The 16,359-nt window shown below is 39.5% G+C and overlaps 1 protein-coding gene across 2 annotated transcripts in view; it reads left to right on the forward strand.

Moving 5' to 3' along the window:
- Positions 1-16,359, forward strand: part of SPECC1L (sperm antigen with calponin homology and coiled-coil domains 1-like) — a 150,110-nt gene that overhangs the window by 41,379 nt on the left and 92,372 nt on the right. Inside the window, exon 2 of one of the 2 annotated variants that reach the window (XM_012661007.1) lies at positions 6,188-6,377. In XM_012661007.1, coding sequence (XP_012516461.1) covers positions 6,225-6,377 — 153 coding nt within the window. In that variant the 5' untranslated portion in view covers positions 6,188-6,224. Of the gene's footprint in view, positions 1-6,187; positions 6,378-16,359 lie in introns of those variants that run through there. The other variant, XR_001138164.1, reaches the window with a different exon arrangement.

Consider the following 16,359-nt stretch of genomic DNA (forward strand, 5'->3'; position numbering starts at 1 on the left):
TGTGAATTGTGTGTGTCATTTCCCGACTCTGCAATCTCTCAGCTCAGCTCTCAGCCAGTGGGGCTGGCTCTAGGGAAGAATCTTGGCCAGGTGGGGGGCCCAAGATCTAGTGGTGAATTATAATCCGTTTTTTATGATCCTTGCTCTTAATAGAGGTCATTGTAGAAATTCGTGGAAGCATTTTTGATTGTCTCAGTGGTTGGTAGACGCTATTGGCATTTAATAGGTAGTGGCCATGGAATTCTAGACTCAATGCAGTAGCAGTTCTGCAAAATAGAATTTTTCCTGTGACCTGCACAGCTTTAGAATATCTTGCTGAATAATTTATGTACATAGAAAAAACTGTTTTAAGACTGAACCTAGAATCTAATTGCATTTTACATAAACAAAGCATTTTTTCAAAATGTAATTTTGTTATAAATGGAATTTTCACGGAATGGAATTACTTTAGACATTGAGGGGAATGTCTTAGTTTTACCAAGTGTATTTGGGTCCTCACAAGAAACAGAACCAATAATGTATGTAACATGTATCATATATATAACTAATATATATGATTATATCCTATATATCCTATTAGTTCTGTTTCTCTGGAGAATATATGTAGAAGACTTCTATAGAGTATATAGCATTCCTCCCTTATCTACAGTTTCACTTTCTGTGGTTTTAGTTACTTGTGGTCAACCACGGTCTGAAAATATTGAATGGAAAATTCCAGAAATGAACTTTTAAATGGCGGGCTGTTCTGAATATTGTGTGAAATCTCAACACTGTCCTGTTCTGTCTGGCCTGGGACATGAGTCCTTTGTCCAGTGTATCCAGGCTGTATATGCTGCCTGCCTGTTAGTCACTTAGTAGCTGTCTTGGTTATCAGATCAGCTGTCTGGTATCACAGTCCTTGTGTTCAAGTAACCCTTATTTTATTTAATGATGGCCCCAAAGTGTAGGAGTAGTGATTCTGGCAAATTGTTACAATTGTTCTATTTTATTCTTAGTTGTTGTTAATCTGTTACTGTCTCAATTTATATATTTAACTTAGGTATCTACAGATATTCCCTGACTTACTTGTGGTGTAATTTAAGATTTTTCGACCCATGGTACGAAACCATTGCAATTTTGACAGAACGTACGGTATTCAATAAATTACATGAGATATTCAACACTTTCTTATAAAATAGGCTTGGCGTTAGATGATTTTGTCCAACTGTAGGCTAATGTATGTGTTCTGAACATGTTTAAGGTAGGCTAAGCTATGATGTTCGGTGGGTTAGATGTATTAAATGCATTTTCAACTTACGATGAGCTTATTAGGACGTAACCCCATTGTAAGTCAAGGAGCATCTGTATGTATAGGAAAAAACATAGCGTATATAGCGCTTGATGCCATCTTTGGTTTCAGGCATCCGCTGTGGGGGATGCTCCCCTGGATAAGAGGGGAATACTATATTAAAAGAGATTTATTGTAAGGAATTGCTCATGAAGTTATGAAGGCTGAGAAGTCACAAGATCTGCAGTTGGCAAGCTAGAGACCCAGGAGAGCTGATGACGTAGTTCCAGTCTGAGTCTTAAGGCATGAGAACCAGGAGAGTCGATGGTATAAGTTGTCTGAAATCCAGCATCCGGCAGGCTTCAGACCCAAGGAAAACCGGTGTTTCCATTTGAGTCTGGCTGCAAGAAAAGATGATGCGCCAGCTCGGCAGTCAGGCAGGAGGAGTTCCCTCTTAGCCTTTTCTAGTCTGGTCTTTAGTTGGTAGGGTGAATTCACTGACATTAAGGAGGTTAGTCTGTTCTACTGAGTCCACTGATTAAAATGTTAACATGATCTAGAAACACCCTCACAGACACACCCGGAATAACGTATGACCAAATGTCTGGGCACCCCATCGCTCAGTCAAGTTGATACATGAAATTAACCATCACACTAAGAGTGGTTCACCTTTTTAGAAAATCACATTATTGATAGCATCCGTGATAGACAGTATGGTCTCTAAGTTGCCAGAACCACATGCCCAAGTGAAGAATACTTGTAGCTATAGATTCACAGCGATTCAACTGAGAGATACGAATTTCTGACTATTTTATTCCTAATATAGTCCTGTCTGAAAATTCACATATTGAAATTTATATTTATTTTATTATAAGTTACCTTTATCTTTATATTATAGTTGCCATGTTATGTAGATATTTTTTGAATATATATAAAATAAATAGGTTATTTCTGAATTTAATTTCAGGATAATAAAGGTGTGTTTTAAATAGCTTTTAGAGAAAGGGGGTTTTGCGTCTGGTGTGGTTGAGAACCATGGTCTGAGAGATCTCAAGCTGCCAGGTACCTTGACCAGGCTGCATCTCAGCATCTTTAAAGCTTTGGCCGTGATTTTTTTTTTATGTTTTATTAAAAAAAAATTTTTTTTTTTATTTTGAGATGGGATCTCACTCCATTGCCTGGGCTGGAGTGCAGTGGTGTCATCATAGCTCACTGCAGCCTTGAACTCCTGGGCTCAAGTGATCCTCCCACTTCAGCCTCCCAGAGTGCTGGTACTATAGGTGTGAGCCACTGCACCCAGCTGTGCCTCCTGTCTCCTAGGACCTCTACAAAACCATACTCTTTCTCCTTATCAGATATTTTACAGTGTTGGGATCTATTTTCCAGAGGTCCTTGTTTGATGTTATTCATTAAGTTGTTTTTTTAAAAAAATTACAGCTTTATTGAGATATAATTCGTACACCATACAGTTCACCTATTTAAGTGTAAAACTTAGTGGTTTTTGGTATATTCACGGGACTGTGCAACTATCACCACAATTTAATTCTAGAACTTTGCATCATCCCAAAAAGAAACCCTGTACCTGTTTAGCAGTCAGTCTGTATCCTCCCTACCCCTAAGCCCTGGCAATCACTAATCTGCTTTCTCTCTCTCTGGATTTGCCTAGTCTAGATGATTCATATACATGGAATCATATAATATGTGATCTTTTGTGTCTGGCTTCTTTTATTTGGTATAGATGCTCCATTATTTAAGATGGGGTTACATCCCGATAAATCCATCATAAATTGAAAATGTCATAAGTTGAAAATGCATTTAATACATCTAACTTACCAGACATCATAGTTTAGCCTTGCCTATCTTAAACATGTTCGGAACAGTTACATTAGCCTACAGTTGGATAAAATCATCTAACACCAAGCCTATTTATAATAAAGTGTTGAATATGTCATGTGATTTATTGACTACTATACTGACAGTGAAAAAAACAGAATGATCGGATGGGTACTCGAAGTACAGTTTCTACTGAATGCCTATCATTTTCATACCATCATAAGGTCAAAAAATCATAAGTTGGGGGTCGTCTGTATAATGCTTTCAGGGTTTGTCCATGTTATAAGACGTATCAGTACTTAATTCCTTTTTATGGCCAAATAATATTCCATTGGAGGGATATACCACATTTGTTTATTCACCCATCAGTTGATGAGCACTTGGAATTGAAACAGTTATTTATTATGCAGAAATCATGTAAACAGAACTATAAGATAACATATATCCAGTAACAAATATATGCCAGTAAGTAAAAAGTAATTTAAATGCTAACAGGACTCTGTTGTAGTTTAATTGGGAGAATTTGAGGGAGTTGTTTGGGTTGTTTACATTTTGGGGTATTATGAATAATGCTCCTATGATCATTTGTGCATAAGTTTTTGTGTGGACAAATATTTTCATTTCTCTTGGGTATATATCCAGGAGTGGAATTGCTGGATCATGTGGTGACTTCTGTTTAACCATTTGAGGAACTACCATACTGTTTTTTTCCAAAGCGGCTGTACGATTTCACATCCCCTCCAGCAGTGTATGAGGGTTCCAGTTACTCTACATCCTCCACACTTGTTACTATTAATATTTATCTTTTTGATTATAGCCATTCTGGTGGGTGTGAAGTAGTAGTTAATTAGATTTTATTTCTGGAACGGAGACAGCAGGAAAGGAACAGTCTTGTAGTGTCCAGTGAGGTAGTCACCAACCACATGCAATTTTAAGCTAAATAAAATTTAAAATTCAGTTCCTCAGACACACTGGCCACATTTTAACTGCTTACTAGCCACAAGTGGCCAGGGGCTACCATATTAACACAGATAGATATATAGAACATGTTAATCATTGCAGGAAGTTCTGTCAGATAGTGCTGGGCTATAAAATGTTGATTTGACAGGGGCTGGAAGAATTGGCTGAGAATGGTAGAGTCTGAGTGGTGTAGTAGAAAGTAGTGTAGGTGTGGAATTTGGAGATGAGAAGAAAGAAACTTTGGGAAGCCATTTACAAGACATAAGACATAGAAAAGAGAAGCTAAAAAATGAGAAGTGGAAGAAAAGGGTGGTAGGCTTTGATTTGTTTTTTCTGTAGTACCTGGAGTTAGTGAATGGATCCAGTCTATCTAATGCCTTAATTTTAGGTGAGAAAAGCATACACTGCTGGGTAGCAGGGATCAGTATAACTATATTATACCTGTCATGGGACGCTACAATGTATCTTCGTCATTTTCAGTATCCTCTGGAGGGGTAGGAGATAGATGGTAGAGCTGAACTAGAGGGAGCACTTACTCTAGGCAGAGCTGGATCAGGAAAGTGGAAAGCAAAAGGGTTAAGAGTGGATAGGTAATTCGATGATTACCATACACAGCGCTTTCTGTAAGGAGTAACCAGGAAGCTGGGGGAAAGCTAGAAAAGAGTCTCTGAGCTTTTGTTGTATTTTGATTGAGGATAGTGACAGTGTTCTTTTTCTCCAAGGCCTTCTCATGTTGCGGGTGAGGCAGAGCCCCCTCACCCTGTCTCACTGTTCCTGCCACCAAGCCGATCGGTATAGTTTGTATTATGTCAAGGCAAGATAAATCTGGAGTGTTCAAGCGCAGTCTGGGTAAAATATTCAGTAAGGCTATTGGAATGAGCCTTTTCTTTTTCCAAAAGGTTATTCCATTTTCGTTTATATGTAGAAATCTTCATAAAATAGACTTGACCTCTTTTTGTGCCTAACATGGTTTCTCAGAGTCATCATATGTAAACCTCCTTACCTTCAAGATAGGTTTTCATTTTTGGTAATTGCATTACTCTACCCGAAATAATCCATGGTGTCTTTCCAAACATGATATTATTATAAGACTGCTTTTCTAGCTCAGTTAACAAATGTATGTTTAAGAGCTTATCTGACTTCAGCTTTGTGTGCCGCCAGTGTTTTTCTAAGTCCTCTTAGTTATGAAATCAAGCATGTACCACTTAGGTGGAAGAATTGTTGTCATATTCCTTATAGGTATATAGAGTTACTTTATTTTCTGAACCAAAAATTGGGGCTAATATTTTGATGAAGGATTTCTATGCTGCCTCTCGATAAAAGAAGTATGCTGGGAAATGGGTTTAGATCCTGAACGCTGGGATTTCTGGGATATTCTGCTGGTTTATGTAGGGATATCACAGCAAATATTTGAAATTAGGGCCGGGCGTGGAGGCTCACGCCTGTAATCCTAGCACTCTGGGAGGCCAAGGTGGGAGGATTACTTGAGCTCAGGAGTTTGAGACCAGCCTGAGCAAGAGCAAGACCCTGTCTCTAGTATAAATAGAAAGAAATCAGCCAAACAACTAAAAATAGAAAAAGTTACATGCATGGTGGCGCATGCCTGTAGTCCCAGCTACCCGGGAGGCTGAGGCAGGAGGATCGCTTGAGCCCAGGAGTTTGAGGTTGCTGACACCATGGCACTCTAGCCCAGGCAAGAGAGTGAGACTCTGTCTCAAAAAAAAAAAGAAACGAAATTAGGGTTTTGCTGGATAATTTGGAAAGTAGGATCACCCTTAGATACCTGAAGATATCTAATTCCCAAATGCTAGGATGATTATGCTTTATTAAATGCTGAAGATAATGTACACTGTGTTATATTTAATCATTTCTGTTAGAGATCTAGGATATTCTTTTTACTAAAGGAATTAGAATGTACAAAATAATTTTATATTGGTAATAATACACAAGGAGGAAGCCTGATTAGCAAGTCTAAGAATTTTTCAACTTTTATTTTCTGAAGTGACATCTAGGTTTCAAACAATTTTATCACATGGCAAAATTCTTCTAAAACAAATTTCTAAATGTTTTAAGAAAAAAAGCTTTCTTCCAGTTTTGTTCTCAGTCTACTGCCATTTTTCTCCACAGATTTGCTTGTAAATGCATCACGAAGAGGCAGCCCAGAATGAAGAAAGCAAGCAGGAGTGCTGGCTCAGTGCCTAGAGTGTCTGGGATAAGTAAAACGCAAACGGTAGAAAAAATTAAAACTGAAAACAGTTCTTCAGCATCTACAGGAGGCAAACTTGTAAAACCTGGAACAGCAGCGTCATTGTCAAAGGTATTAACGTGGCGATGTTTGAATATGCAGTGGATTATAGGAGGAGTGAATTTTAATATGTTTAGTCTAGTGAATGAACATCATTCAGGGTGTGCCCTCTACTGGTGCTGGGAACACATAGCCTTTGAAGAGAGCTTTACGGTGAGGCGGACTTAATTGGTGTTTTTGGTCTGTCTCTATGAATGGAACCAAACAATAGGCTTACTTGTGAAACAAATAATTGAGCCTTGTACAGGGTGTTGTGCTCGGGCAAGCTGGAGGTAGAGTCCGCCTTCAAGGAACTTGTGGAGTGAAGGGTGGAGGTGAGGCATAAACACGCATAACTGTCAGATGCCCTGGGAGAGCAGTAAAGCAGTGTGAACAGTTTCGGGTAGGAAGATACTGTTTCTAGCCCAGGAAGGTTTTATGAAAAGAGCTGTAGAATGACCAGCAGTAGCTCTGCTGTGACCCCTAGACAGGTGTTTTTAGTCTTTCCCTTCCCCTTACACACTGTGAAGTGCTGTTCTGCTTCCGGCAGCTGATCCAGTATTAATTCTAGTTAAAATTGAGTGATGTTAATTTAATAAGTGCATAATGAATTTTCTTTACATTCCTTTAGAAGCAGTTTAGTTCTTTAGTTCTTGTTAGTATAGGATAATAGTTAATGAGACCACGGGCTTTGGGGCAGACAGACCTGGGCTCAGTACCTGCTTCACAGGGCTGTGGTTAGATTAAATGAGGGAATATGTGAAAGTGGTAGCACAGGGTCTGGTACACAGCAAGTGCTTATTAGTAAATGGCAGGTAGTAGCATTTTGACTGATTAGCTCTAGAAGCTGTTCTCAGGCCCAGGATTGATTCCTGAATGTGACAGTTGTCTTACGAGGTATTCTTAATGTCTGTGTTGGTTTGGGCCATCCAAGGGACAAGATCACTCCAGGCCATTTTTTTGCTGGTCAAGTCTTTTTTTTTTTTTTAATTTCAGCATATTATGGGGGTACAAATGCTTAGGTTACGTATATTGCCTTGCCCAGTCCAAGTCAGAGCTTCAAGCGTGTCCATCCCCCAGATGGTGCACACCATACCCATCCCCTCCTCCCCCCTCCCATCTGCCCGACACCCGATGAATGTTATTACTATATGTGCACTAAAGTCTTAAACATCATTGCAGAGATTCACATAGTCATTTTCTTCCAGCCTTTCTTGGGCCAGAATTCATTTGCTCTTTGCTTGTTTGCTCTAGGGTTGTGGTGTTGGGGTAGAAACTTTGACTCTATGCAGAAAACCAGGAGGGAGTTTCAGTTAGTCTGATATAGAGAAACCAAGCATGACTAGAAACATGATCTGTTCAAAATTCTTTTGTCCAGGCATGGCCTTGATAGATCATGGCTTAATTATTTTAAGAGACACCTCAGCGGAACAGCTGATGAGGGACTTCCTTCTATGTGTTGAAAGATCTAGCAGGAAATAATGGTCTTCCTATTTCAAGGTTGTCAAAACTAAACCCATACTTATTCCATGGGCTGATGGTCTTGGGGATGCCCCCAGATTTTCTCCTTGTACAGCTCTGATGAGTTGCTGGGGTGTCATCTTGTGGCCTGGAGGATGGTACCAGGAGTAGACCCTTGCCCTGCTTCCATTAGTCTGAGTGAACACCCTGAATTACTTCCTTGGTGACAGTGCTACTGTTCTTTGGAATAAGACAGGCGGCATTTTCTGACCTAACTGGTTACTCAGTTACTGGAGCTGTCTTTGGAGTATCGTGTCTGTGTGACTGGGTGACCTGTTATTTATGTGACTGGAAGAACAGGTTGAAACATTGGCATTGGATGTGCTCTGCTGCCTGCTTTCTGTTGCCAGTGGCAGGCAGTGTCTTTGAAGGTTCACTATGGAGAGTGCACTGAACAGGCAGGTCAGCTCTTCTAAGGCTTGGATCTGGAGGGGCTGGTGGTTTGGTCTTCAACAGTGAGTACTTACTTTTCCATTGTAAAGCAGAACTGTTTGCCTGCTCTTGCCAGTGCATGCCAGCTGTCCATAGCTTTAGCTGCCTTGGCAAGTTTGTTTAAACATTGTATGTCGGGGGGTGGTGGCGAGGGTCAGAGAAGAGGTGGAGCTATTTGGGAACACTTTGCCTCTACTGGAGCAGTTGCTTTCACTTAACAGAGAAGGAAGAAGTCATTGAATAGAGATAAAAGTAAGAAGAGACAGAAGGAAAGGAGAAAATAGTGAAAATGGACAGAAAAATTAAAAACATTAAAGGGCTTTGTCAAACTTAAGTCATATTTTATTTTTCTAAGTTTTCATATTTTATGGTGCTTCTCTGGCACACAAATGCCTCCCACAACTTGAATTCCTATAACTATGATGGAGCATTGATGATTAACCAGATGAATAAAGTGTTTGGCTTAATTATTTAGACATCTGGTACACATACTGATTCATGTGTGGACACCCACACCTGTGTATCTGTGGCTGTACAGTATTCTCATGACATTTTTCTTACAGTAGCTGGGCATGGGGATATGCATTTCTTTACCTCTCTCGTTTCAAATATTGTTTGAGGATGGATCTAGTTGAGGGTTAGAGAGAAGGGCCCTTTGATCCAGAGCACTTACTGCTGATTGGAACTTTTGTAAATACCAAACAAAGTACTACTTCTGTTCACACTAAGTTTTGGGGACATTATTCCCACTCTTGTCAGGAGCTGTGACATCTGGCTTGGGGCCTTTGTATGGTTAAGTTTCTTTTGTCACAGCCAGTGGAAAGGCTTATTTTCCACGTAGAGATGGCCTGCTCCATGCCTGCACTTCGCAGCATTCACATTCTTCGGGTGTTCATGATTAGTGCTTGTAGAAATCATGCACTTTTTCATTATACTGAGAACACTTTTTTCTAAAAATTGATAGATTAGAATTAATAAACTTCAGTTAGAATCTAAATAATCGATAACTGTCAATGATTATTTGTGATCATACCCGGGCAGTGCAAAAGTTAGTTTACAGTATGAGCAATCTACCTCTGAAACTTGAAAGGTAAAATTTGAAAACTAATCTTAACGTTTGAGATAAAGATTCAGACTATGAAATTGGACTTGGCCTTGAAAGGCATGTGTACTTTGGTTGTAGTATGTCATTATTTGTATCTGGAATGTTTTCACCAAATGATTTGCACCAAATGATTTTGTATCTGTTATTAAAAAGTAGGCTAAAAATTTGTTCCATCATCAATTTCTTGTTTTTTTAACTCTTGCTGATGGGGGATGTCTATGTGTGGGAACTAACATGTGTTTACAGAATTTTGTAGCAAAAATTCAAAGAAACAGGGAAACAGCAGAGAGCCTACAAGTAGCTTAGTGTAAAAGGCAAATTGGAAAGTGTGGAGTTTTTTGATTCATTTTTACTTTTTTGTTGAAGTAAAGCATACATACAGAGAAATTCACAAATCATAGGTGTTGAGCTTAGTGAATCACTACCAAGTGAACATGATCTGCAGCCACCACCCAGGTCAAGAAACAGAACATACCTGCCCCTCAGAAGCTTCCCTCGTGCCCCCAATTAGTCACTGCCCTTCCCGTCTTCCCCAAAAGTAGCTACCGTCCTAACTTTAGTGCCAGAGATTAATTTTGCCAGTTTTTGATCTTTATAGAAATGTAATCACATACTATGTTCTTTTTATGTGTGTCTTGTTTCCTTTTTTTTTTTTTTTTTTTGAGATAGGATCTTGCCCTGTTGTCTGGGCTAGAGTGCAGTAGAGTCATCATAGGTCACTGCAACCTCAAACTCCTAGGCTCAAGCGATTCTCCTGCCTCAGTCTCCCAAGTAGCTGGGACTACAGGTGTGTGACACCATGCCTGGCTAATTTTTCTGTTTTTTGTAGAGATGGGGTCTCACTATGTTGCTCAGGCTGGTCTCAAACTCCTGACCTCAAGCAATCCTGCTTCAGCTTCCCAAAGTGCTGAGATTGCAGGCGTGAGCCACTGCACTGGCTCTATCTTAACCATTTTTAAGCGTGCAGTTCGGTGCTATTAAATACATTCACATTGCTGTGCAGCCATCGCCACCATCCATCTCTAGAATTTATCATCTTGCTAAAATGAAACTCTGTACCCGTTACATAATAACTTCCCATTCCCCCCTCTCGGTAGCCCCTGGCAACCACCATTCTAACTTTCTGTCTCTATGAATTTTACTGCTCTAGGTACCTCATCTAAATGGAATCTTATGGTATTTGTCTTTTTGTGACTGGCTTATTTCACTTAGCATCATGTCCTCAAGGTTCGTCCATGTTGTAGTATTTCTCAGAATTTCCTTCCTCTTTAAGGTTCAATAATATTTCATTTCACGTTATATGCCCTATTTGTTTATTCATTCATCCATCAGTGGGCACTTGGGTTGCTCCTGCCTTGTGGCTGTTCTGAATAATGCTGCTGTGAACATGGGTGTGCAAGTTTCTTTTCAAGGCCCTGCTTTGAATTCTTTCTGGTATACACTGAGAGGTGGAATTGCTAGATCATATGGTAATTCTGTTTTTAATTCTTTGAGGAACTGCCATGCTGTTTCCCACAGTGGCTGTGCAATTTTGCATTCCCATGGACAGTACAGAAGGGTTCCAGTTTCTCTGCATCCTTGACAGCACTTGGTATTTTATTCTTTAATAGTAGCCGCCCTAATGGGTGTGGGCGGGTGCGATGTCTTTTTGTACTGATTTGTAGTTCTTTACTTCTAGTTGTGAGCCCTCTGTCATTTATACACGCCGCGCATGTATTCTCCTGCTTTGCCTTCTTTTTCTACTCCTTTAACGGTATCTTTTGATGAGCAGAAGTTATTTCATTGTAGTCCAATTTTTAATCTTTACTTTAGGGGTTTTTTATGTGTGTGTGTTTTGTTTAAGAAATCTTAACCTATTCCCAGGCCAGGAAGATAGGCCCCTATATTTTTTTCCAGAAGTATTTTTGTTACATTTCATATTTAGATCCTCAGTCTATCTGGAATTAATTTTTTAAAAGCTTTTTAGTTTGAAATAATTTTAGATTTACAGAAAAGAAGAAGGATACATACAAAGAATTATCCAGTATACTTTTTACCAAGACTTCCTACATTTTAACCTTTTATCATGATTACTTTATCGTTTCCTTATATATGCATTTACACACACACACTTTTTTCTTGAGCTGTTTGAGTGTAAATTGTAGGCAATGCTCTCTTACTGCTGAACACTTCAGTGTGTATTTCCTGAAAAACAAGGACATTCTCTTTTATAACCATAGTACAAATACAAAATCAGGAAATCGATGTTGATACAATGCTAGTATCCAAGGTGTAAACTTTAATTAAATTTCGCCAATCGTGCTAATGTCTATTTTGCAAAAGAGAAAAAAGTGTTTTTCTGGTCCAGGATCCAGCCAGCGTCATGTGTTACATTTAGTTGTTGTGCTCTTCATTCTCCTTAAATTTGGATTAGTTCCTCAGTCTTTGTCTTTTATGACTTTGACATGGCTAAAGAGTGCAAGGCAGTTATTTGATAGACTGCCTTCCAAATTTGGGTTTGTCAGTGTTTCCTTGTGATTAGGTTTGGGCTATGTATTTTGGGCAGGAATACCACAGAAGCAGTGTCCTTGGTGCAGCATTTCTGGAAACACATGGCTTCCATCTGTTCTGTCACTGGGGTTGTTAACTTGCTTTGGTTAAGGTGGTGTAGGCTAGGTTTCTTCACTGTCACATTACCATGTTCCTTTTTTTTTTTTTGAGATAGGGTCTCATTCTGTCACCTAGGCTAGAGTGCCGCAGTGGCATTATCATACCTCACTGCAACCTCAAACTCCTGGCTCAAGCCATCCTCCTGCCTCAGCCTCCCGAGTAGCTGAGACTACAGGCACTATCGGCGTGTGTACCACCATGCCTGGCTAGTTTTTCTGTTTTTTTGTAGAAATGGGGTCTTATCCTTGCTCAGGCTGGCCTCATTCATTCATGTTATTGTGGACTCATGGATTCCTATTCGGTAGGCTATGAATCATTTTATCCGCCTGTCAATTGATTGATCGCTTCTTCCCAGAAGAATGCCTTGGGGTCTCCCTGTGTTACCCAGGCTGGCGCCTTGAACTCCTGAGCTTAACATTGCTTTTGCGTCATCCTGAGTAGCTGCGACGATAGGCGCTCGATCATACCTGGCTAGGATGATTTATTTTGATGCTCGGATTGTCCCTGATTTAGACAGTGGGAGCCCCTTCAAGCTGGCTCCTGTGTTTTTCTTTTGACATATTTCTATTATTCTTTGAGCACTTCCTTAATTTGTGGCACAATAAGTTTTGTCCTTTTCCAGCCCCAGCCCTAGAATCAGCCATTTCTTCAAGGAGGCTTTGTTCCTTTTAGTAGAAGATGGTACTTAAAAACCAAGATCTGGAAGTTAGGTGCGCTCTTTGCTTTTGGGAAACACGTACCAACTTGCATACACACACCTGTACGTATCTGTATCAGCTTCTGTATCTGTCTATGTATTAAAGAGTATGAGTTGGTGGCACACTGATAGCACCAGCTACTAAGTAGACTGCAGGAGGAGGGTCCCTTGAGCCCAGGAGTTGGAGGCTGCAGTGAGCTAGGATTGCACCACTGCACTCCAGCCTGGGCAACAACTGAGACCCCATCTCGTTTAAAAAACAGTATGTGGGCCGGGCGCGGTGGCTCACACCTGTAATCCTAGCTCTCTGGGAGGCCGAGGCGGGCGGATTGTTTGAGCTCAGGAGTTCGAAACCAGCCTGAGCAAGAGCGAGACCCTGTCTCTACTAAAAATAGAAAGAAATTAATTGGACAACTAAAAATATATAGAAAAAACTAGCCGGGCATGGTGGCGCATGCCTGTAGTCCCAGCTACTCGGGAGGCTGAGGCAGAAGGATCGCTTGAGCCCAGGAGTTTGAGGTTGCTGTGAGCTAGGCTGACGCCACGGCACTCACTCTAGCCCGGGCAAAAGAGTGAGACTCTGTCTCAAAAAAAAAACAAAAAACTTTCTATATTCCATAATTGTATCCCTTTCTCCCAACAGTGAGAAACCTGGCTTCTATTATCTCTATATATTTACTTATTTTCTCAACCCTAGAGTATACAGAAAATAGTTTGAGAATTATTCACCCATACCACTGTGAAATACAAATCTACCAACTAGAATTCAGTATTTGTTCATGCTTTTTTGTCTTTAGCTTGTGAGTTTGAGGATTTGGGGGCAAAATACTGTGCTGTAAAGATACTCAATTTGTGTTATTCATTTGAAGTACAGTTAAGTCCATTTGATCCTGTCATAGTCTGTCCTGGGCTTCCCCTATCCTTTTAAATTTTATTTATTTATTTTGAGTATGTGAAACACTAATGTGGCTCTACAGTCAGAACTACATGGGAAGGTATATTCAGAGAAGTCTCTCTCCCTTCCCCCATTCCTTCTTACTCTGTTCCCACCCATGCCTGGAGGTAAACAGCCAATTTGGCTTTTGTTTATCCTTCCTATGTTTATATTTGCATAAATGCACAGATACACATGTATATTTTTATATTTCCCCTTTCTTACACAAAAGGTGGCATAATATATTCTTTTGTACTTTGCTTATTTTCACTTGATGTATTCTGGAAATCTCTCCATAACAATTTGTAGCAGTCTTATTCTTTTTTATAGCTGTTTAATACTTCATTGTGTTCACTAAAGTATACTATGTATACTTTTCTGTATATAGGCATTTAGGGTGCACCCATATTTTGCAGTGAATAATATTGTGAATGTGTGATTTGTATTATTGGAGGTGTGTCTTCAGGTTCAATTGCTAGAAATTCAGTTGCTAGGCAAAAGGTAAATGCATATGTAGCTTTGATAGATATTTCCTGATTCCTTTCGTAAGGCTTATATCAAGGTGCACTTCCACTAGCAGCTTAGGAGAGTGCCTGTTTCTCCATAACCTTTCTGAGAGAATGTGTGGTTATTCTTTTTCACTGTTGCCAGCCTGAGAGGAACAGGTGCTGCTTAATTTGCATTTCTCTTATTGTCAGTTAGGTTGATCCTCTTTTCTTGTAGTTGTGTGTGTATGTGTGAATTGATTATGTGTGATTGTTCATTCATTTTGCTCATTTTTCTTTTTTCCCTCTTTTTTTCCCCTCTTATTTTTTTTAGAGAAGGGATCTTGCTCTGTTGCCCAGGCTGGAGTGCAGTGGCAGATTCATAACTCACTGCCTCAGCCTCCTGAGTAACTGGGACTATAGTTGCATTCCACTCTGCCCGGCTAATTTTCAAAATTATTTTTAGAGATAGGTTCTGCCCTCAATTTTTAAGAATTCTTTATGTTTTAGGGATCTTTGCCCTTTATCTGTGAGATATTGCAAGTATACTTTCCCAGTTTTTCACGTTTTTTTACTTTGCTTATGATGGGTTTTTTTTGACCATGCAAAAGACTTTTAAAACTTTTTTAAACTAAATTTTTTTTATTTTTAAGATTTTTATTTTTATGTAGTCAAATGATCAGTTTTTTGTTTTATGATTCAGGATTTTGAGTCTTAATTAGAAAACCTTGGACTTTATTTTAAGATTTATTTTTAGGCTGGGTGCAGTAGCTCATGCCTGTAATCCTAGCACTCTGGAAGGATTGCTTGAGGTTAGGAGTTTGAGACTAGCCTAAGCACAAGAGTGAAACCCCGTCTCTACTAAAAATAGAAAAAACTAGCCAGGCATGGTGTTGCATGCCTGTATTCCCAGCTACTCGGGAGGCTGAGGCAGGAGGATCGCTTGAGCCCAGGAGTTTGAGGTTGCTGTGAACTAGGCTGACTCCACGGCACTCTAGCCCAGGCGACAGTGACACTCTGTCTGGAAAAAAAAAAAAAAGAAAAGAAAAGATAAAAGGATTCATTTTTTTCTCCCTTTGTGAATATGTGGTTCACCTAGGACCATTTCCTGGAAAATCCACGTCTTCCGCACTGTTTCTTTGGCTGTAACTCAACTGTCTAGAAAAATTCTTGGTTTATTCTTGTGCCAGTACTGTGTTATCTTAATTATTATAAGTGCAGAGTTTGTGGTTTAGTGCCCTGACGTATGTTTAACTTTGTCATCACCCAAAGAAAGACAAATTGTAACCAGAGAAGTGCTTTTTCACAGGATAATGTAGGGTGGTGTTCAGATGTAATTGTTATGAAAGGAAAGAATACTTAATTTATGGAAGAGAAAAATCAGTTCAAAGATAAGTTTAACAGAATATACAGTATGATTTGAAAATTTAATAGTATGTTGAGTTTATTATTGGCTAATAGATGAGGGACAAATTGACAGGAAAGAGGTCCGATTTAGATGTGCAGGGTTTTTTTTGCATTATAGTTGATGACCCATTTTCATTAACAGAGACAAGTCTTAAAGATTATGAACAGTCCTTAATGATTAATGTAATGTCCTATTTCCTCTTTACATATTCTAGATTTCTCATGATGTGACAACCCTAAATTACCACAGTTTAATTCTATTTAATTCATTGAAAACAATGTTCCCTTTTCTGCCTGTTTTTAAATAAGATAGATTGACCACCTAATGGTACTATATTATAACTTTCATAATTGAATGATGAGAACAGAAGTCTTAGCTGGGTATGTGGTGCCTGCCTGTAGTCCCAGCTACTCAAGAGGCTGAGGAAGGAGGATCGCTTGAGCCCAGGAGTTTGAGGCTGCAGAGAGCTGTGACTGTGTCACTACAATCCAGCCTGGGTAACAGAGTCAGATGTCTACAGCTGGAAGAGACTTAGAGATTAGTTACTTAGGAATCATTTTAACTTGTAGAAGAAATGAATTCATTATGATTATCTGAGAGAGAGTGTGGTTCCAGATAGAATACAGTATCAATCAATTGGCTAACTTGTGCTTTTCACCTTAAAGGGAGAAAACTTTTTGATTCTTTTATTAAAAAGTAGTTTTTGACCGGGCGCGGTGGCTCACGCCTGTAATCCTAGCTCTCTGGGAGGCTGAGGCGGGCGGATTGTTTGAGCTCAGGAGTT

Source organism: Propithecus coquereli, unplaced genomic scaffold (genome assembly GCF_000956105.1).
Source record: "Propithecus coquereli isolate 6110/MARCELLA unplaced genomic scaffold, Pcoq_1.0 Scaffold698, whole genome shotgun sequence".
NCBI classification, from domain to species: Eukaryota; Metazoa; Chordata; class Mammalia; order Primates; family Indriidae; genus Propithecus; species Propithecus coquereli.